Below are 23,165 nucleotides of genomic sequence, written 5' to 3'. Positions count from 1 at the left end.
TGGATTGATTGAGAATCAATATCTTAAAATTGAAAAAAAAAATTGAACCAATAAAATATCAATCAAATCAAGTAAGAAATACCACCATTAATGGCAATGCGAGCCGTAAAGTGGGAAATTACTGCTTTAGTCTCTTCAAAATTTATAAAATTATAAGTTAATATGGTAAAATTACAGTTTAACCTCTTAAAATTGCTAGAGTTTCAATTTAATCCTTTTAAAAATCATGAAGACATAAACTAGTACAATGGTAAAACTGCATTTTAACTCTCATAAAATATATATATGTTAATTTCGGAGGATTTGCCACTAATTAAAGGGTAACAATGGTTGTCCCTATAGAAATCCTTTTCAACAATTAATACGTAATTGGTGAGTTTGATCTTTTTTTTGAAGGATGTTTTGATGTTGCAAACATGTAATTTGGTTTCTTAAAGGGAAAGGATATGAAAAGGACTCCTAAAATTAAAAGGACATTGAATATTAAAAATAGACTCGGTTTGTAAGCATGAAATAATGGAGATCAAATATGCAAGTCCAAACTTCCTACAACTGTCCTCGCTAGGAAATGAAATGAAATAATGAAGACAAAACTTTCTATATCTATATATTTATTATAAATTCTGTACTTGAATGATCAAGTATTCAGTGAGAAAAAGAATAACATTTATTACTACTTAATGTAGAAGATGTTATTATTTTTTAATTATAAAATAGGATATTTAAATATTTTTACAAAATTTTATTTATACTAAAATCTTTTTTTTTCAATTTTATTAATAGTTTTAGTAAAATGTGACTAACTTGGTAATGAGGGGCATGGGTTTTGATATTATTTGTTTGGAATAGGGATGCAAATAAAATAGAGCGATGGTAAGCGATTTAAGTTCGGTTTGAAAAAAATTCAAATCAATAAAAGTAATTATCGATTGAGTTGAATTTGAGTACCATAATACACGATTTGAAAGGCTTTGTAAGCTTAATCAAGCATTTTATTTTAATATATTTTTATATTATGAAATTATATTTTTACTTTTATTATATAAAAAGGTAAACTACACTTGAGGTCACTAAACTATTAGTAAATTTATGTTTTGGTCACAAAATTTTAAAAAATTACAAATTGGTCCTTGGATTATTTGAAAATATTCATTTAAGTTATTGAATTTTTGAGTTTTGTTTTTTTTCAAAGTTTGGCTAGTGAGCTCTAATCAATGGCTTGACAATTTGTATGGTGGTTTAGTACTAGACTTAATCATAGGCTAGGTCGGGTCGTTGCAAAATGTTAGAAAACGAATCTAAAATTCTACCCAAATTAATAATGCTAAACCCAAACTTGACCCAGCTTGCCCTATTTAAAAAATGGGCCTTATTTTTTTGTTTAAGCCTATTTTTCATGCCTATAATTTTTCCCCAACCGTCCCACTTTTTGGGCGGGTTTTTGGGCCTAGGCAGGTGGCTTGGCCCATGACTAAGTCTAATTAGTGCACATCAATGAGAAAAAAAACACCTTAGATCCAAATCGGTTTCATGGTCAATGTTAGAAATCGAAGAAGAAAGCTATTTGAATTTTGGTTTGTAAATTCGCGATGTTTAAAGCTGTTTCATAAAAAAAAACTAAATTATAGAAGAGAAAGGGAAGAAGAGTTTCTATTTGGTGCAAGCAGTGCAAAAAAAGCCACGCAACAACGATTTAATAGCCCAATGACTTCAATGGAAACTTTCAAACATTTCAATGACCAATTTGTAACATTTCGGAGTTGAGTGACCAAAACGTAAACTTATTAATAATTTAATGACCTTAAGTTTAATTTACCTTATAAAAAGAGTTTAAATACAAGTGAGCTCAAACTTGAATATAAACAAGGTTAATCGAGTTCAAATTTAATCAAGAATACAAAATTTAAAAAATAAATTCAATCAAGCTCAAATTTAAATAACCCGATTAAATCTCAAGCTTAAAAGTTTATATTTAATTAAACTCAAACTAAACATTTTAAGCTTTCCACTATTCGAGTTTGGTTCAGTTTACATCAAAGAGACGTAGCGGGAGCAGGAATGCGCGTTATTAGCTGAGAATGGCCGGCCTTTGTCTCATTGTCCCATGTAGTGGCCGTGCTCTTGACATGCTCTTGTCGTGAGATTATTATATAATATGGCAGGACTTGGAAGAGAAGTGGTTGAGTCATGGCGTCATTTTCTTATTTTTCCTTCTGCCACCCTAACAATCGACATTAACGAGCTTAATCCTTTTTATGAACTCAAAACAATGAAAGGGCCAATTGGACTTGTATTAGAATTTTCAAAGGTGGTTAAAATTCGATTTGAGTAAAATAATTTAATTGTTTTGAATTTTAGATTAATTCAATCGAATAAGTTATTCGATTTTTTTGAATCAACTCGAATAAATAATTAATTTTTTTGAGTTTGAATAAGTTATATTTACAACTCAAATAACTCGAATAATAAATTAATATAAATACTCTTCGAATACCTAACAGTTTTGAAAATATGCAAATTAATCTCTTTAATTTTTTAAAAAAAGTCAAAATATTCTTCAAAACATTTATGAAATATTTTTTCCAAAATTCATAAATATATATATTCAAAAAATTAAAAATTCTAAAATTATTAAAAAGTCTTTAAAAAAATACAAATATGCTAAAATATAAATTTATAGAAAAAATCCAAAATAATTAATTTGAAGCTTGAACAAGTAAATTATTAAATCAAATTTATCATACTAATTATCTTATTTTTCTCTTGTTTTGTTTCAAAAGAGTTTTCATATATATATGTTTAACTCGAAATTTAGTCATATTGTCAACAAAATTTTATGGCCACATTAATTTTTCTTAATTTAATTTGAAAAAAATTATTGTTTCGATTCGATTTTCATTTCACTCAACTCAATTTAAAAAAAATTTCAAATCAAGTTAGGATGACAAGGAATTATCAACTCGACAAATTTTTTTTTCACTCAATTCGACTTGACTTAATCAAATGCTCATCCTATTCACAACTCAAACTCAGTCCAAACATGATAAGCCCAGCCCACTTCACTTAAACACGATAAAATTGCACGATACAACATAACGATACTAAATCAATACCATGAACACAAATTTACAAACATATCGAAATTTATATAACATGAATTGTTAACGTGTTGAAATCTAAGTGTATAATATTGTAAGCATGATTACGACACAAAAATACAAAAGAACATATGACATGAACTATAAACATGAACTTTAGATGCCATCCTATCATAATCACTAAAGAGAAAAAGAAATGGCAATGACATTGCCATGGTCATGGACTGACTGGCACTATAGTGAAACATCACAAATTGCCTATCAGAATTCACAAATTCTAAAATAATGAATCAAATCGGCTTCAAGGATTTACGTATTACCGTTAACTTCAAATTGAATCGGTAAGATGTTAGCCTATAAAAGATTCTTCAATTTCAAATTTAGCAATTTTGTAAGCTGGATTTAACGAACCAGAGCTCTGAGAATAGAAAATGAGGCTTATTTTGGAAGGAATGCCAAGTGCTTACGAGTAAGAGTTTGCAGTTAGTTTTCTTTCAACAGCTACTACCCATTCACAGACGATGCTATTCACCTTTTGTGGCTGCTCATCATGGGGACAATGACCTGAAATGTTAAAAGTCGGGGGAGCAGTAAAAGCATGGGAGAATGACAGAGAAAGGATCATGAGAGGTTATTTTGGGGATAGAAAGGCTTATTACCAGCGTCCAATTCCCTTATTGCAAGACCGGTACAATGTTCTTTGAGTATGGCTAGTTTGGCCTTTGAGTCTAAGAGTGGATCTTTCATTCCCTAACAAGATATACGGATTGAAACAACAGTAAGTAAAAGACCACAAACCCATGGAGAGAGATTATAAACTTCTTTTTTACTGAATAGAGAGAATTTACCTGCAGAATTAGAACCTTTTCCTCGTATCCTTCCAAGAGATAATTCAAAGGGATTGAGAGGTCAAAGCTGAAAATACTTTCCAGCACCACTGTCACACCAGGATCATAGGACTTAAAGTTTGTTAAGTTCATTTTTTCAGAGGAAGAAGATATTATAATAGTGTGTGTACATTGTCTTGAAATTCAAATAACAGTGAGGATACTGCCCTCAGCATTTCATTAATAAGCCAATCATCAGCTCGGTTGGTTTTCTGCAAAAGTCAAAGGCCATTGAACTCAGTCAAGCAACGTGCAAAATGATATGCAAAATAAGAAAACAGGAAGCAGCAATGGACAGATCCTTACAGTGGGATAGAAATTTTTAAGTGTGTTCCTGATATTCAATCTCAAATAGAATAAAAGGAGTTGAGCACCCAGCCTTGCAGCAGCTGAGGTTTGCCTCTCCTGAAACATTTATATACCGAATATCACATGCTGCGGCTATTTCTCAAAACCACAAAACTTGTATTTTAACCTCCATTTTCAGTTTTTACCGAACAGCATAAGAGCGGGAATAAACATGATAGACAAGCATAAATTGCCAAATGATATGGCTAAACTTACACTGGTAAACCGGTGGGAAGAAAATTCGGGAATGACATTGCCAGCAGTGTTCATAAGGATGACAGACTTGACCAAAGAAGGCCAGAGGCTAGCAACAATAGAGACAAAATAACCTGGAGATAGAAAATGTGGATGGGTAAAGAAAAGAATGACAAATTGTTGAGTCAAACTGATAAGCTATTTTCAGCTAGAGAGTAAGAAATTGTAGTAGTCACCTTAGGAAAGGTAAAAAATAGGTTAGGATTGATAACATACCACCAATTGAGTTTCCCACTAGATGCACAGGCTCACCCACAACTTCAATGATAAAATCTCTCAGCATTTCAGCCCATAGGAGTTCAGTATACACTATGTTTGGCTTTTCTGATTGGCCAAATCCCAACAGTGTGATGCCCCAAACATGGTTCCCATGTTCAGCTATGGCATTTATATTGTCACGGTAGTGCTCCAAAAAGGCTCCAAAACCATGCACAAGTAGAATAGCAGGACCTTCAAGCCCAACTACTGTATACTGGAATATTTACAGAGATCTATAACCAAGACATATAAAGTACTCGAGTACATCAAGGTTGCATAAAGTCCCTTATCCTGTAAACTACATTACAGATTTAAATGTCAAAAGTATGACTCAGTTGTTGATGACAAACCTGAATTAGATGTCCACGCCACCTCCAAATCCGTATAGAGTACAGTCCTTCATTACTTACTTGACTTTTTAGAGCCAAAAGCCAAAACCACTGCACCCAAAATCAGCTACAATGCTTTATTAAGGCCTTGCACTACCATTAGATTTCAAAGGATATCACAAAGAACAAAACCATTCAGAAGAATAATCAGCTGAGCATTTACATTTAGGTAAATACCAATATAAAGCAGCAATTACCTCCATGGAGCACACAGCATCAGCGGCTGCAGCAACACTGGCTGCAGAATATCCAAATGGAGATAAGAATCCAGCATTTCGCTCTTTCTCATATTTGATAGCTTCATAATGCACTCTCCTTCTAGATATGATGCCAAGACAAAGAGCAGGACCGAAAAGGGAAGTAAAAGAGGCCCCTTCACGGGTTTCAGCATTGCGTAACCTTTCATGTACTCTACAGCAAATTTAATAACAGGAGATTTAGCTTATTAAAACATAAAGGGCAATATAAATTTGCCTATATCATCCTCCAATTAGATTCTTCCCATGTCATACAGATAAAACACAAACTGAGAGAATAAACTAGGAATTAAGAAATCACATGTACAAATTTGTTCCCCATACCTGAAACCACTCAACAGCTCAAACACAATTAAACCTATATCCTTAAAAATATCTTAAGACACAAGTAAAATGTATTAGATGGTGTAAATTCATCACATACTCTTGCCAGTCATCTCGTGCTGTTCCTTCCAAGTATCTCAGATATGCAGCCAGTGCATTCAGCAGAGTGTTTGTTCCACCACCCACAATATCACCTTTCCGTGTAACAAAAACAGACTTATCACGTCTCCTTTGCTCAATGCTTTTGTCATTCAAACTTTTTGGTATGGTTTCAGATGATTTTGACAAATTCTCCTTCAATAAGACTTCAGCTGGCATCTCTTTCATCAAATTCCAACTCTCTTCCGGTTTTCCTAGTTTCTCTTTGATAAATTCCTTAAGATCGCTAAAAGTAGGAAGAGGACCTGATTCATATTTCAATTATTAGGTTCAGTAGCCATAATCACAGTCCCATATAAATCAATAACCTTTGCAAATTATCACTAATGCATTAAAACATTTAAAAGAGGCCAAACTGAGGACAAATATAAGTATTAATAGCATTTAGTATTACAATCAGAAACTTACCCCAGTCTAACTCCGTCTCTACAACAGGTAATGTTGCAGGAAGAAGAGGCGAAGTGGGTAGTAACTTCTGTTTTTTAAAGTCATTATATGATGCAGGCAGCTCCTTCAGATTCTGTACAGCACATTATAAGTATACAATGAAAACGTTGGGGGGGGGGAATCATCTTTAGAGTTATGCAAGAAAAATTCAAGTGAAAATAGAATAAAAAACCTGGCCACCTTAACATCATAGAATGGAGTTCTCCACATGACAATGTCCAGATTCCAATCTAAAGACGAAGACGTTTCCAATGTCTTCTTGACAACTCCAATCAGCTGACGCATTTCATACTCTACCTCTTCTTCGATAAAAACATCCGTAGCTTTCACCTGTTCATACCTTCTGCTTCAATTTATATATAGAGAGAGAGAGAGAGAAAGAGTCCGAAATTTGCTGCTTCTTTTTTTCTTTCTTTTTTACAAAAGAAAAAATGTAAGAGAAACTAACCTCTTTTACAAGCTCTTTAATGACATTTTCAGCGCAGCCGTATTGAATCATCAAATTGGAGCCTTGTTCCTTCAAAGAGTTTCTCAAATCTTCCAATGCGAAGAGAAGTAGCTCGAGCATATCATCAGAATAACCTGAATACAGTAAAAGCGACTTCGAATTTTAATAAATTTCCAAGAAATTTGGTACTTACTAATCGAATCACAAACAGAGAACAAGAAGAGTGAATTAAGGACATACGAGAGAGAATGCGGCGATCGAAGACATAGAGAGGGAGAACAAAACGGTGCGTTTCAGCGGCAGAGAGAGCGGGGTGATCGTCGAGGCGGAGGTCGTGTTTGAACCAGAGAACGGCGGAACGAGAGCGTACATCCGTAGCAGTAGAAAGCGAGCAAACGAAGGAACGGCGACGGCGGATTGAACGAGAAGAAAAGAAGTGAAATGGCGAGGAAAGGAGTGTGAAAGAGCGAGAGAAAGAAAGGAGAGCCATGGAGTAACGGAGTCCATCAAAGTTAGAAGAGAAAATCTATTATTAGGAAGTAAAAAGGGGAGAGAAAGTGAGAGGGGGCCGTAAAGCCATTGGTAGGGTTTTGGCATTGAATTTGGCTTTTCAAAGAAACAAACAAAAACAAAAACAAATCTGCAAGGAATTGTTGTGGAGGAGGAAAACTTTGGAAGAATTTCATTTATTTTTATTCTTATTTTTTGTGTGGAGGAGGGCAGAAGAAAGGAATCTCGAAGAAAAAAAAAAAAAAAAACCAAACCCAACAACAGCAGTGGGACAACTTGGTGCTCACCGTTCACTGCTCACTGCCTCAGTTTACTAAAGGGCGCGTGTTGTATTCTCCTCCACGAGTGCGTCTCTGAAAACAAAAACTGTCATAACTGATTTTAAAATGATATATATTTTTGGTCTAATTTAGATTCTGCTCCCTTTGTTATTCTCAAATTGGGATTTAACTTTTTATTATTTTAATTTGACCTAAATTAGTTTAAAACTTTTAAGTTAACTATTTTGATTAAAATCTCGTAGTGGAATTTTTTGTAAAAGAATTTTCTAATATTAAAAAAATTCAGTTTAGCATGAAAGGTTGGAATGGAAATAATTTAAGAGAGTATTTTAATTGAGATAATTCATGATGTTTAACCATTTGAATTAACTAATAATTTAATAAAATAGATAAATCAAATTACTTAATTAAAGAATAAATATCAAATTTAATATAATTGGAACACAGAAATTACAAGAATATTGATAATTAGTAAAATTAAGTAATAACGGTTCCTCAATTACAATAAGTAAAATTCAAACGGTTTTACTTCCATCAATAACTATTAAAATATTTCTTAAATTTTAGACAATAAAGATTACATGGCCGCCCCAGTAACTCAATGAATTAAAATACGATGGACATAAACATAAATAATTGATTTTTGGGGAGACAAGAGAAATAACCAACAGTCTTCTATTTATCCAACTAAACTGAAATTGGCGCTACAAATCCACTCTCTTTCACTGACGAGCCCGATCATCGCCGCTTCGCCTCCCGGAAAACCCTAAATTTCGATCAAAACTCAGAAACCTACCGTCGAGGAGCCCGACGCACAGGGCTGAGCTCTTGCTATTCTTCATCCTCACCCTCCCGCAAGTCAAGCGTAAGCGGCAGCCCATGAAGAAGGGAAAAAAGAGAGAGAGGCGTCAGATTATAGGGCGGTCGCCGGTCGAGGAACCTGCATTTCTGAGCCGAGAAGAAATGAGATTGCTTTTCTACTGGCTACTGGCTTGATTGAGCCTTGGTGAGCTCATTATTTCTTGAAGGAATTGTTCTTGAAACTTCAGGTATGTCCAGAAATTAACGCACATATTGTTCTTGAGTCTTTCATTTTATAGCAATTTTGGATTAGTCATTTGAAGTTCGAACCTGGTTTTAGGTAAAAATGAGATTGAAATTGGAAGATATATATAGGAGAAAGAGTACATTCTGTTTAAGAAATATCGTTGTATCATTGCAACAGTTGCTGTCATTATTGTGGTCAAAGTGAATTAGCAAATTCGAGATTGAATTCTACCATTGAAACATAGCATAGCATTTTGTCAACTTAAGTTGATGCCATAATATCAGTCTCGAGTTTGATCCCTGTACAACCCCTGCTCTCGCTCCTTCTGAAAAAAAGAAGCATAGCATTTCATATCAATCAGGTTCATGATATAATAAGCCCTTAGGTCATATCTGATTATTAAGGACAAAAAAAGGTTCAATGTCATGGATCTAACATCAATGATGCACTGTGTTCCAAAAATGTTATCAACTCTTAAAAGCTGACACCATACGGAAATGTTTAGGCTCTCATTAGTCAGAAGGGTACATGTATATAAAGATTCATCACTCTTTGTTTACTGTCTTGTATTAGGCTTTTGTAATCTGCTGCTTCATTTTAAAAATTGGGGCTGCATAACTGCTTTACAAAGCTTTTTAACCTCTGAAAAAAATGTATAATGGTTTCATTTACTGCAAAATGAAAAACAATAAGTCCACATTTCCATGAAGATAGACATATGCCAAAGTCGACTTGGTTTGCATCAATACCTTCAAACAACAATTACCCTTTTTTTGATGTTTCAGAACTGCACGATTATTCACCCAAAAAATAGCCTTTGGTTTCATGGTGCTTATTTCTATCGTGTTCTATTAAATCTTGTGCCGTGGTAAAAGTACCATAGAGGCTTTTGTACTAGGAGTTAAATTGCATTTTGCCCCTTGTACTAAAAAATGAGCAAAATAGTCCATGTATGTTAGATCAAAGAGCGAACTGGTACTTCTATTAAAAATTTCTTCCATTCTATTGTTAAAAACTGGTCCTTTTTTTTTTCGGTTAGTAACCTCATGATGCTCCAATGATGTTGCTTGAAAATGTATTCCCCTATCTTCATTATTTTACCTTGGTTTGTTCATTGTTTGGCTTTGCATGATACTTCAATGATCTCTGCTTCTTGCCTGTTGTGGTACATCAGGCAGTCAATGAAAACATCAACCAAGTGGATCCTTCCTCAAATGCTCCATTATTTCTGCTACTCTTTTAAGCATGAGTTTAGTTCAAATATTTGCTTTTTGTTGGGTAAATTTTAAATACTGATATTGAATGACTGATGGGTTTTATAATCTCACTTTGTCCTACCTGCACAAGAAGATCTCTATTTTCACTGTTGCTTATTTTTGCTTTCATTTTTTGTGGAATTTTTTGTATCATTATTTTTGGGTTAATATAAATTTTGGTCCCTGAACTTGGCAATCAGGTCCACTTTGGTACCTAATTGCCTAGTTCAGGTACCTGTTGCTTATTCATTGGAGGATCATGAACCTAATTGCCAAGTTTAGGTACAAAAAAGAACGTCAGGTAACAAAGTAGACTTAGTTGCCAAGTTCAAGAGCCAAAAATTACATTAACCCTTATGTTTTTCAATCTGCAGATACCATCAGTAAATAGCAATAAAAATAGAAAAAAAGATAAGGAAATGATACATTATTAATAAATATGGACGGTGGTTCTTGTTATTCTTTGTTCTGCAACTATGAGCGCCTCCCAATATATTTACAAAGTTTTAAAGCTCTTCTACAAACAATAAAATCTACATGTTAGACTGCTGCAGAGTGCATTCAAACTGGTTAAGCCTACCTTTCTTATTTTGGTGGAGTTGTTTTCAATTGTAAATCATCAGCTATGCCACCATAATTGTGCAGTTGTATAATAGAAGCAAAAATTTATAGCCATTACCCTTTTTTTTTGGTAAGGGTATTAATATCAGTTAATGGGCATGCAATGCTCTTTTATTGCTAGTCATTTTTATCTCATTCATCTGTCTCTCACATTCTGATCTGTTTATGCCCCTTTTTTTACTAGAAATTACTATATGTAGATCCTTTCTTTAACATCATGGCCTGCAACCATAGCTTGATTAGATCCTGCTTGCTGACAGCATCGCTTTCTGGAGATATTTTGACAATGACCACATTGTTCTTTAGAGTTAGCTTCAGTTTTCCCCTTTTATTGATTCTATTTTTATGATATTTAGTTTTACTTGTTTGTAAGGGCCTTTTTTTTCAACCAGAAGAAGAAAAGAATTCAGTGGGTTGTGTCGGGTCAATTCGAATTCTCATTTTGAGTTTATCTTCAAGTATAGGTTGTTTTGGGTTAAAGTTGTTTTGAATTTCGATCATTCAGATCTGAGGCTCAAGTTTTCTTCAAGTTAAGCCATTACATATTTGGATCATTTCAAGTTTTTGTCACTCCAAGCTTACTTTTCGTGTTATTTTATGGTCATATCATCCCTAGTTCAAATTGATTTACTGTTTATGTCAATATAGACCTTGCTGAATGATTTTGTATTATTTGAATTTTTTCATATTTGGATCATCTACTGATTTCAGGTTATTTTTTTTTAATATAATCAAGATTATCTTTTATGTTTAATTTATGATCCATGAATATTAATTATGTACTAATCATTTTTTGTAATTATTCTTTTTAATAATGACATGTACTAATTATTTCATTTTAAAGTTCGTGATTATTCTTCTTAATAATGTAGTCTTAAACTAACGAGTTTAGATCAATTCACATTTTGGTTGAAATGTTTATATGGAATTTTTATCTTTTCTGATTAAATTGAGCTTGAGTTCAGATTTGATACGATCGTGTTTTCTGTTTAAATTTTCTCGGACATAAGAAAATGTTAGATAACTCTAGTTTTGATTTCTCCACCCAAAAGATAAAACAGAAAAGGGAGTTGCTTTCACTGCTTTTTGCACCATTAGATTTCCATGCTTTCAAAAGGATGGTTTCGATATTATAAAGTTCCCGAAATTATTAACACCACCACCACAATGAGTCATAATTATAAGCAGATGATAAAAAGCTACTGATGTTTTCCAGGAAAATGATAGGTTTTAGGTAATCTGAAAATTTTCCAGGAAAGTTGAAGAAACCAAATCAAACGGGCTAATTAAACTATCGGTATACGAAAATAGTATATTAGGAATCAAAGCTTATTACTACAAAAGTACACATATTTAACAAACTTAACTACCTTAACTAATCATGCATCAACACCCACCCGACCAAAACCCACAAAGGCCAAAATAACCTGAAAAAAAAAAGAGACAAAGACAAAATGCCAAGATAAAATCACAAGTTTCAAAAAAATTTAAACAAAATAAAAATAAAAATTACTGATCAAGAGCATTAGGCCCAGTACAATAACTCACAATATGGTTCCAAACCCACTGAACCAAGTACCTCCGTCTGATCCCATTCATATTATACGTTGCACCATCTTTATCATTCAATAACTGTCCTGTATAAGACCCACCACCTCCAGTTCCATATATACCCTCACATAAATCCGCAATTTCCACCGGAGCCACCGGGTCTTGACCGGCGTACCAAGCGTTAACCAGTGGGTTGGTTGCTAATTCGGCGACTTCGTGTCCGATCACACTTATCATCCCGTCAACTCCAACGTCACCGTTGGGTGACTTTAACGGCTTCAACCCCGGCATGTATTGAGGTACGGCAAAAGGGTAAGCGCATACTCCTGGGCAAAGCTTGGCGGAGTTACCCACCCATGCGTACGGGAGCGTGTACCCCACGATTGAGGGGAACGTGAAGTAATGGAACCCACAGACTTGGCCGCAAAAATCTTCGACGTACACATCGTCGGAGGTGAGCAAGAGGTACAACCCGCTTTTGGGATTGATGGGTAACGGTTTCGTACGGGCCGTTACAGCGCTTTTGATAACGGACTGTATCGATAAGCGCGTGAAGGATTTCCCGTGGGAGTAAAAACGATCGTTTTTCTCTTCACCTAATAGCACCGTACGGGAAATGTTGGCTCCCGTTTGGTCGGTGTAAAGCTGTACGGTCTTCCACCACCCAGCCACCGAAGGGTGTTTGGAATCAACGGCGGAGATCGAGTTGATGAACTCACGGATGATTTTCTTCTGTGATTTCTGCCACCGGCCGTACCAGATTGGGTGGATGGTGATATGAGCAGTAAGGACTGGACCCATATGATATCTCATATGTACAAACTCCGATGAGCCCTCAAATTTCTTAGAGCCTCCGAACATTAAGTCGGAGCTGTTGGGTTTTACGTACGGCCATGGACGGTACCCACTTACCGGAGTTACAACGAGCAGTGCAGTAACTCCGATAACTGCAAGCAACACAGAAAGAACCCAGTGCATTTTTAGCTAATGGGTTTTAAAAAAAGTGTGGGAAAAAAAAAAAGAAAAAATAAAATGCGAGACGGCTCGAGCATTTGAGAGATGGTGAATTAGAAGCTTTATATATACAGAAGAAGAGGGATTCAATAATTTAAATTTAAAAATTTGTAAAAATATATCATGCCAAAATAGCACCCAATTTTATTAAACTATTACTAAATTTAAATTTTAATCACTTAATTTTAAAAAGTTACAAAATAGTCATTGAATTTTTGAATATTTTTGTTTAAGTTACTAGAAATTAGAAAGTTAAAATTGTTCTTGTATAACATTCTTTGTTCACAATACTTACACCAATTGAAAGTTCTCATTCTTATTTTTTACAAATCATTTTTTTCATGAAATAATTTTGAACGTCGTGAATTTACAAACTAAAATTCAAATAATTTTCTTCTTCAATCATTTGACATTACCCTTAAATCAACTTGAATTTAAAGTTTATTCTTTTCCTCATCAATGAGTTATTAATATTGATTTATTATATCATTCGTCAAACCATTAGAGTTCTTTAATCAAAATTTTAAAAAAATTAATAATTTAATAATTTAAATAAAAAATTTTAAATAATTTAATAAAAATTATTGAATAGTTTAATAATTATTTTATAATTTGTATAATCAAAACATATTACCTAAAAATATATAATATTTTGAATTTTGCATTTTGCATTTTTGGGGCTTGAGGATAATTTAGGGGAAAAAAAGAGAGTTTTATACTTTCGATGGGGGCTGCTGATGCATTGAGTTGCGGGTAATGGAGGACAGATAGATTCTTTAAAGTGAAAGAGTGAAGAGAGGCAAAGTGGGGCCTACAGGTTCAGAGTGGGGGCCGTTTTGATCATCATATTTATTCGTCTGCATCTGATCTATGATATGATCAATTTTTATGCATAATTATAATTTTAACTATTAATATTTAATTTTTATCATATTGGTCCTAAATTTTAGTCAATTTATTTTTTTATAAAAAACTTAATTTAAACAGTAAAATTTTGATGATATTAACATCACAATTCATGCAAAAATCCATATAAATTTCATTAGTTTAATTATTAACACTATTTTTTTCTTTTTTGTTAATTTTATTAGTGTAACATTTTGAAATAAAAAAATACTTTATAATTTAGAATGACGTAATAATGAATCTGAACTTAACAAAATAATTTTAACAGTGTTAATAATTAGACTTGAATTTTAAAATATAAAAAATTGAAGGGTTAATTTTGTAAAAATAAAAACACATATAAGTTTCTCTTATAACATATTTTTTACCAATTATTTTCATATGAAAAAGTTGAATGAAATTTAAAATTTTAAAAATATTGATATAACAATTATACCACAATTCATTACTTAATAGAATTTAAAAAAATAAACAAATTCATAATTTTTTTTTAAAATATTCACATTAGCAACAAAGTAAACGTAAAATCCAATGCTGGCTATCAAGTCAATGCCTTTAATTTTTTAATAATTTAATTAGGTTTTCCGTAAAAAAAATTAGTTTTATTAAATTTGACAAAATTAAGACTACAATGAGAAAATAAGTAGGGGTTAGATTTTTCATTGTATATTTTTTATAAAAAATATGATCAACTAACTTTATGTTAGTAAATAGCGCGGGAATCGGTGGATGAGGGTAATTTTGGAAGTTAGTACAATTGTTTGTTTGCATGTTTGGAGCATGAGGCCGTCTTGCCTAAAACATATTTTAAAGGTTAAATTTTCTTTTGGTCCCTTTTGCTTTTCGTCATCAGCTTTTGGTCTCTTTATCATGCTAATATTTGAAATTTAAATTTTATACTTTAATTTCACCTAATTTATGGATTGAAAATTAGAAGTAAAAATTTTAGTTAAAAATTTTGACAACTTTATTCTAGTTAGAATACTGAAATGACATTTATTTATAAGCACCCTTAACTACTCATTGATATGTAAACTTTTATAATGAGTTATGTTATTTTTTTTAATTAAATAAATAAACATTCAACCGAAATGTAATTTTTTTTATCTAGCACTTTATTGTAAAAGTAAGGGGATTAAATCTTAAATTTGGTATTGTGAAAGGATCAAAAATGAAATTAGATCTTTATTTTAAGGATTTAGAACCCGCAATTGCATCTTTGTCTAAGCTTGCCACGTGGCTAAAATGGATCGGAGCCAGGTGCTGCTGTTAGTTGCCAAATCAATTTCATCATGAAATTTGAGCTTTTAGAATATATATATATAACTACATATAATTAAATAAATAAAATTAAAAACAGGTCTATGTATTAGAAATTACATTATATTTTATCTCTTTTATTAAAAATTAATAATTTAGTCTCTATGGATTTAATTAAAGAGTAATTTATTTTTTTGTTAAAATTTTTATTCATTTTTACTATTAAAATTTGATGTGATTAACGAAATATCGAACTTCATGTGGCGTACTATATGTACTTCATACTAACGTACGTTGACTATTTTATAAAAGTAAAAATAGATAAATTTTTAACAGAAAAATCAGTTTACTTTTTTATCTAACGTGCAAAAATTAATTTATTTATTCTTTTAATAAATGATAAAACACAATTTAACTCATAATACAAATAACTCTATAATACTTTTACCGGAACAACCATTCACTTTCAGTTTAGTGATATAAATTACATTACTTCCACTAAAAACTCACGTCGGAAAATGACGTGTTCAGAAAAATGAAAAAAAAAATATAGTTATGTTTTTCAGAAAAAGAAATTGAAATGTTAAAATAATTTAAGATGATAAAAATTTAGAGATGTAAGGATAATGAGCATTTTGCAAGGTCATATTTTAAATTATATGAGTTGGTACGTCCCAAAATTGTAAAATTTTAAATTTTAATTTAATCCCTTTAAAATTTATAAATTTTTAATTTAGTATAATAATAAAATTACATTTTGATCTTCTCAAATATTAATAATTCAATTTTAATTCTATAAAAAAATTTAGCAGTTCCCTTAGATGAAGAAAGTAGTGTTGAGAGAATATTTTACCTTTTGTTTAAATGATCCAATTAGAATCAATTTTAAATTTAATTGAAACCCATTATAACTATCCAATGTCAAATAATATATAGAGTAAACTACATTAAAGGTCACTAAATTATTAGTAAGTTTATAGTTTTACTACTTAACTTCAAAAAGTTATAAAATAGTCACTAAACTATGCAAAAGTTTTCATTCAAGTCAATGGCCTTATATGTTCACACCGTCTGACCAATCGAAAGCTTTCATTCCCCTTCTCATCTACAATTCAATTTTTTTTTTAATGAAACAATTTTAAACATCAAGAATCTATGAATCAAAATCCAAACAGCTGTCTTCTCTGATCTTCGAGATTGACCGTCAGATCGATTTGGATATAAGGTAATTTTTTTTTACTCTATTGATCCATTGTACTGTTCATAAAATCGCCGCTTGGAGTTCACTAGCTTGACTTAAAAAAACTTAATTGCTTAGTAACTTAAATAAAAACTTTCTAGTAGTTGAGTGACTATTTTGTAAACTTTTGAAGTTGAGTGACTGAAATGTGAAACTATTAATAATTTAATGACTTTGGATGTAGTTTATCCTAAGAGATACTAAAGTAATTGGTTACTATTAGTATGTATTAGATTAATCAACTTTGAAATTGGAATGTGTTAAAACGAGGGTACATTTTCACAATGCCCAACAACACATACCACTATATATACACTGGCATTATTAGTTTCCCAAAGTTTATCAAAAGTAGAGACATTGTTAAATGCATTTACCCTTTTGGGGGTTTGAATTTTATAAACTCAATTCCTCTTCACTCTTTATTAGTACATGGAATCTTCCTACACGATTATTTAGATATGAAGTACAATTTTCTTCAATTTTGTAATTTTAGCCCCTAATTTTTTCTTGTTCATGTTAATCTTAATCTTTGAATTTGATAGATTTTTTTTCAATTTAGTTCATAAATTAGATTCTATTAGGGTATAAAGATGTATTATTCTGAAATTGTATCAAGCGATGATTTTTTTTTATATTTTTAAATTATATATATTAAATTTCAAGCAATAACAAAGTATAATCTTAAAGTGCTACATCATTATACATTAATAAAATCTAAGTTCAAGGATAAAATTTAAATGAAAAAAAAGTAAATATAAAGAAATGGTGTTTAGCATTTAGTACTATTTAAAGATGTAATAACCTTTTCTAGGGCTAATAATTTTTTTTAACCCTAAAAACCTCCATGAATGACTACTTATGCTAGTAGCTGGCGGTGCAATTTATGAGCAAACCAACTCATTTAACTCTATGCATATGATTGGGTTATTCCATGCTTTTAAAATCATTTATCACATTGGTTATTTGATTCATTTCCTTATCATTTGCTTTAATTTCTAATCACAAACAAATGTTAATTAAATTGATATCAATACATATATTGATTTAATCAAATTGATCTGTAATTAATTTTTAAGAAATAGAAAAATAGTGAATATAAGCACTAAAATGAATAAATTTAAATTAATTGACATTGTTTGAAAGATAGAGAGGTAATCACAAATTTCGAAAGAATTAGTGAATTGTAAAATGAATAGAGTGACAAAATCTGAATCACCCGATGAATTTTAATTCCATTTGCTATGAATGGAGTTTTTAAAAAAGAAAACGTGAATGTGTGGTGAGATGAATTCTTTTGGATAATAAATATGGAGCAATATGATATTACTTATCTTGTTTTGTCCAATGTATAAAATTACCATTTAAGCCCTTATGTTTTATATTTAAATATTTAAATTAAATAATTATTTTCTTATAAAAAAGATGGAAAATATTTTTAAAAATAAAAAAAAGATAAAATTGAAGCGAAATGAGGATATATTCATCCTAAATTAATGAAGGTGATAATAATTTAGGTCAAATCAGACCAAATCAAGTCTCGATTTAAAAAAAAATTTAAATTTGAACTCAAGTTTAGACCTACATAACCCCAAAGTTGAAAAAATATTATTAATGAAAATAACATTAATGTACAATTATTTTTTTATACTTTATAAACAGCAAAAAGAATAAGCCAGATCAACTTATCTCGAAATAAAAAAAAACATAAACTCAAATTCGATCTAAGATAAATTATACAATCCGTTCGATTAATAAACACCTCTAATAATTACAAATAATGAAATAAACGGTGTCAACTATAAAATATTAGTGGATTTGACAACCTCCACTGGTCCGCTTCATTCAACTTACTTTAGGTGTAGTTATGCTACGGTTACATCCCCTCAGTTAGCCTTTTGTGCTGTGCAATTTGAGACGATTGGGACCCCTTTTTTAACGTCTTCATACGAGGGAACCGTCCTTTAAACGACCAAGGGCATTATTGAATCCTTCCAACGCTTGGACGAGTGCTCAGCAAGGTTTTTAAATTTGGATTAGAGATCGAAACAGTTAAGATATTGGTTTGATATTTTTTTATTTGATTAAATAAATTATTAAAATTTTATAAAAAATTTTAATTAAATTAATTTAATATTTTTTTCTATATCGATATTTCGATTGATTCTCGATGCAATCAGTTAAATCGATCCGATTAAAATAATCAAATTAACCAACAATATATATTTAAGTCATTATTTAATTAATGTGAGTTAATTATGTATTAATTCAATTCAAAAGAATTAAATGATTTTTATCTTTTTATAAAACGGTAAATATAATTATAAATATATTTTTATCTTTTGCATAATTTAAATTCAAAATAGATTTAATAATTTAACTTTACCAACACAACTAAAGCTCATATTTTTTTTTATAAATATATTATATTTTTTGCTCACTTTGTAATACAATTTAGGATAAAATATGCTATAAGTCTTCGTACTCTTCAAAATTTTAAAATTTAATCAATGAATTTTTATTTTTAAAAATTTAATTTCTTTACTTTTCAATTTTCAAAATTTAAGTTCAATTGTTAACACTGTTAAAATTATTTTGTTAAATTCAAGTTCATTACAGCGTTGTTTGTTAGTTGTATGACTATCAAGTAATTTTTTTATTTCAAAATATCATACTAACAAAATTAACAAACAAAATAATAGTTTTCTCGGTTGACTTTGAGTTTTAAAATTTGAAATATAGACTAATTCTTATAAATAAAAGTAAAAGACTAAATTCTAATTTTTAAAAGAATATAGGGACGTATGTATATTTTAACCTATAACCTAAATATTTATTAAGAATAAAGAAAAAAAAATGCAACACAAGGGTCATAGTCATAGAAATTAGATACATATAAATTAGTCCTATCCTATCACTTGTAGCTAGGATGTTTCATGGGTGTGTAGCTTTGTTTATAACATGGACCCCTCTATGTCTAGTTGCTCAAGCATGTGACTATACATATACATATATATATATGAAATTAGGACCAAATAATTTTCAATATGAAGTGGTTATAGTCGTAGATTTTAAGCCCTATGGGTGTAGATGATAGGTATAAGGTATGGGTTTGGAAGAATGTTTAAGTTTTCTTTTCCTATTTATTATTGGATTTGGACGCATGCAAAGGATTAGGTTAGGAATGATTAAACTCGAATATTTTTAAATTCAGTAATATTTTTTTTGAAAAGTAGATATGAGATAAAGTGTTTTGTTTTTTACAATAAAAATGAAACAATTATAAGTAATTTTGTTTGACTTTATCACATCTCACCTCGTCACATTGTATGAAATTACAATTTTACGTTTATATATGATCATCACATTGTATGAAATTACAATTCTACGTTTATATATGATTGTTATAAAGGTAAATGTATAAAATAAAAGTCTTCATTGTATTTATGAAATTCTATGTTTGGGGTTTAATTTTGATGTAATTAATGAGACTGTATGACTTAGGACGAGACGTATAGGATAAGCTTGTCGGCTAGGGTTTTAGTATGTTTTACTACTCTTATTAGTTGTTTGGTTCTTTTTCTTTAAAAAAAACATTGGAAATGTTATAAATAACTAGCAAGGATCAAATTGAGACAATGCGAGATATGGATGAATGTATCTAACATTCATAAATATTGTAGTAATTTTTAAAATTATACAACCATAATAAAGTTATGCGGGTGGTAAAATAAAAAGTGTCAACTAGAGTTGATAATGGGTTGTGTCGGGTCACATAAAAAAATTAAGCTTGTTTCTAAGTTCGGGCTCGACTTGACCTGAAAAATGGGTTTAAAATTTTTCCCAAGCTCGGCTCATCCCGTATTAAACTTTTTTTATATTATTTTTTATATAAAAATAATTTTTAAAAATATAATACATCAAATATACTAAAAGCATTAAAATAAATATTTCCTAACAAATAAGACAAAATAAAAAAAACACTAAAATAAGTGCAATTTAGCAAGCAAATACATTTAAAATAATAGTAAAATTAATAATAAAACAAGAGTTATACAATATCTAAACAATAAAAATAAAATAGTAATAACATAATAGCAAAATAATAGCAAAACAATGGTAAAACACTAAAAAACAATAACAATTTTTTTCTTTTGCAAATTCGGGCCAACTTGAGCTAGGCCTATTTAAAAAACGGGTCTTACTTCTTGTCCAAGCCTATATTTTTATCTAAACCCTCCCGCTATTCGGACGGACCTTCAAGTCAAGCAGTAACCCAATTCATGATTAAATCTAGCACCAACTGTGAAACGATAATAAATTCAGTTTCCATTACTATTCTTAAATTAGTTTAACAAAATAATGTAGGATATAAATTGCATGGGATGATACCTTTTGACCTATTGACAAAGTTTTAGGCTTGATCACTTTTTTTAAATAAAAAATCTGAAATTGAATTATAATCTTTTAAATATTATAATATATATTTTATCCTTATTGTAATTTTAAGTTGCCATTTTTCAAGATATTTACGTTAATGTTACTATTTTTGGAAGTTCAAAACTTATACTTGTCCTTTGACACTAGCCTCGGTGTTTCTTTTACATGATAAATTAATTTTGATTAAATTAAAAAATTATTCTCGTCAATTTAATTTTAAATTTGATTTAATCATTAAAAAATTAATAACTCAACTTTTAATCAACCAATCATAAATTAATTCAAGTTTAAAGCTACTCAAACTCAGATGCTCCAAATAAAAAAATACAAATAATTTTAATTTAATCAGGCAAAAACTTAAAATAATTTGAATTGATAATTATCTAAATATAGAATGGTAAATTTTGAAATAATTCAAATTCAAATAATTTATTATGTAAAAACTATAATTTTAAAGGTTAATATATTTTGAGCTATTTAAATTTGACAACTTATATTTATTTAGTATTGTTTTTTTAACTTGATCCGTATCTAAATTTAGAAATACACTAATCTAACATTGACGACCAATAACTTAATTGCATGTGAAAAAATATTAAAAAATATAAAAAAACTATATATTTATTTTATTTTTTTGTCACATATCAAAATATAATATTATCACATGATATTATTTATTGTCAATGTCACATCAAAATATTTTAACCAAGGACATAAATAAATAAATAAAAAGGTAAAATACTAGATTGACCCTAAATTTAATATTAAAATTATAAGTCGAAAAATTTAAATCCCGAATAGAAATGGATAGCGTCAAAGCACAAGTGACATTGAACATTGGGCGGATAGGAGAGGGGATGAGATGGGTGCGGCTAATCACGGAGTGATTTGCGCGGCTCTAAATCATGACAGCCGAGCCAGCCAGTAGCAATCTCACAGCTCAGCTAGAGAGCGACTCTTTTTTATTTTTTCGCATTGGACCCCACCGCAAGCAATCAAAAACTACTGTCCTTGGACCTTTAATTTCTTTTGTTCACCATTTCCCAACGTCACGTCACCTCCCCTTTTCACGCGTGCGTTCCACCGAAACATCTCACGCGCGTATTTATGGTTTTTTCGGCGGACAGCGGCGCGGGAACTTGGGGTGCTTGGGCGCCTTAACAGCTGACATGCTTTGCTCATCACCCTCTCTCTCGACTACCAGACGTTCGGGTTTATCGCGTGCCAATCACTGGCTTTAGCTTCATTTTCATGGACAGTTCATATTTTCAACTTGAAGAGTTTAATTTTAGTGAATATTACTGGCAGGCACCTCTACTATATTAATTAGATTAAATTAGTCCATGTTCTATTAAATAGATTATTTTGATCTTTATAATATTAAAAAGAATAAAATAGTGTCAAATTTCAATAGAATATATTTTTTTAAATATCATTAATCCTAACAATCTCTTTACCTAATGGTAAGAGTATTATGTTATAGGTATGTAAGTTTAGATTTAATCCCTAGTAACCATATTCTCTCTGTCAATTATAAAAATACATATGTATCATTTACTATTTAAAAAAATTGTATTTTAAAAGTTCTTTTTTATGATTTTGCATAAAAACATTTTGTTTAAAGTTGAATTGTAAATGAAAAAAATAATAATTTATTAGCAAATGTTAATTCAATTCAATTTTCTAATTTGAAATTATTAGATTCTTTTTAATAGTAAATGAATTACAAGTTTAGAAGGACTAATCTGATCCCATCCCTAAAATTGAAGGACTTCACAAATCATAATTTTTTATTACTCTACTAATGAAATATTTTGTTTAGAGTTTAATTGTAAACCAAAAATAATCATTTCTATATCATTTTTTAAGCAATGAGTATAAGTGTTTAATTGATACTTTTAAAAATAGAAGGATTAATTTAATTTAATCCCTATAATAAAGGGACTTTACAAATATTTTCACCATGTTATTTTGGGAGTTCCATTTCATGTTATAATACATGTTATTGATTTTGCTTTAGCTTCATTTTCATGGACAGTTCATATTATGATAGCATTTTAATTGAGATAATGATTTTATATAAGCCCTTTTTCTCGAGTGCTTATTTAGCCATTTCTATCTGCCAGCTACCATTTATTTTTATCCATATAATTCATGTACTTTATACTTTA

At 30.4% G+C, this 23,165-nt stretch overlaps 2 protein-coding genes and 1 long non-coding RNA gene across 4 annotated transcripts; 1 reads left to right on the top strand and 2 right to left on the bottom strand.

Annotated features, from left to right (window-relative positions):
* Positions 1-3,125: 3,125 nt before the first annotated feature.
* LOC107931059 (uncharacterized) lies at positions 3,126-7,659 on the bottom strand. Its single transcript, XM_016862844.2, has 14 exons — positions 7,111-7,659; positions 6,871-7,004; positions 6,603-6,752; positions 6,384-6,495; positions 5,917-6,220; positions 5,433-5,646; positions 5,197-5,286; positions 4,805-5,060; positions 4,550-4,662; positions 4,292-4,390; positions 4,150-4,197; positions 3,947-4,057; positions 3,758-3,848; positions 3,126-3,662 (listed from the first exon to the last, which is right to left on the bottom strand). Exons 1-14 carry the CDS (start codon positions 7,358-7,360, stop codon positions 3,562-3,564), a joined length of 2,073 nt encoding a protein of 690 aa, XP_016718333.1. The 5' UTR covers positions 7,361-7,659; the 3' UTR covers positions 3,126-3,561.
* A 531-nt stretch (positions 7,660-8,190) lies between these two features.
* LOC121211237 (uncharacterized) lies at positions 8,191-11,156 on the top strand. The gene is made up of 2 exons (XR_005906552.1): positions 8,191-8,710; positions 9,884-11,156. It is a non-coding gene; the product is annotated as an uncharacterized lncRNA (long non-coding RNA).
* Positions 11,157-11,869: 713 nt separating this feature from the next.
* LOC121211236 (protein EXORDIUM-like 3) lies at positions 11,870-13,278 on the bottom strand. Of its 2 annotated transcripts, XM_041083798.1 has the most exons (2): positions 12,135-13,242; positions 11,870-12,013 (listed from the first exon to the last, which is right to left on the bottom strand). In XM_041083798.1, the coding sequence occupies exons 1-2, from the start codon at positions 13,113-13,115 to the stop codon at positions 11,966-11,968; spliced, it is 1,029 nt and encodes a 342-aa protein (XP_040939732.1). In that variant the 5' UTR covers positions 13,116-13,242; the 3' UTR covers positions 11,870-11,965. The 2 variants fall into 2 exon arrangements, with proteins under 2 accessions (XP_040939732.1, XP_040939733.1); XM_041083799.1 differs by having other exon boundaries at positions 11,870-13,278.
* Positions 13,279-23,165: the final 9,887 nt, after the last annotated feature.

Source organism: Gossypium hirsutum, chromosome A12 (assembly GCF_007990345.1).
Source record: "Gossypium hirsutum isolate 1008001.06 chromosome A12, Gossypium_hirsutum_v2.1, whole genome shotgun sequence".
In the NCBI taxonomy this organism is placed as follows: domain Eukaryota; kingdom Viridiplantae; phylum Streptophyta; class Magnoliopsida; order Malvales; family Malvaceae; genus Gossypium; species Gossypium hirsutum.
This window is presented reverse-complemented; position numbering and strand designations above follow the sequence as displayed.

What these genes read in the sequence shown, in the direction of transcription:
- LOC107931059 (XM_016862844.2), bottom strand. Translation starts at nt 7,360, where the DNA reads ATGGCTCTCCTTTCTTTCTCTCGCTCTTTCACACTCCTTTCCTCGCCA. An exon ending in AGTGGGAAACTCAATTGGTG is followed by an intron (nt 4,663 to 4,804) that starts GTATGTTATCAA and finishes TTCTATCTCCAG; the next exon opens with GTTATTTTGTCTCTATTGTT. An exon ending in AAAAGGTTCTAATTCTGCAG is followed by an intron (nt 3,849 to 3,946) that starts GTAAATTCTCTC and finishes ATATCTTGTTAG; the next exon opens with GGAATGAAAGATCCACTCTT.
- LOC121211236 (XM_041083798.1), bottom strand. Translation starts at nt 13,115, where the DNA reads ATGCACTGGGTTCTTTCTGTGTTGCTTGCAGTTATCGGAGTTACTGCA. An exon ending in AGTGGGTTTGGAACCATATT is followed by an intron (nt 12,014 to 12,134) that starts GTGAGTTATTGT and finishes TTTTTTTTTCAG; the next exon opens with GTTATTTTGGCCTTTGTGGG.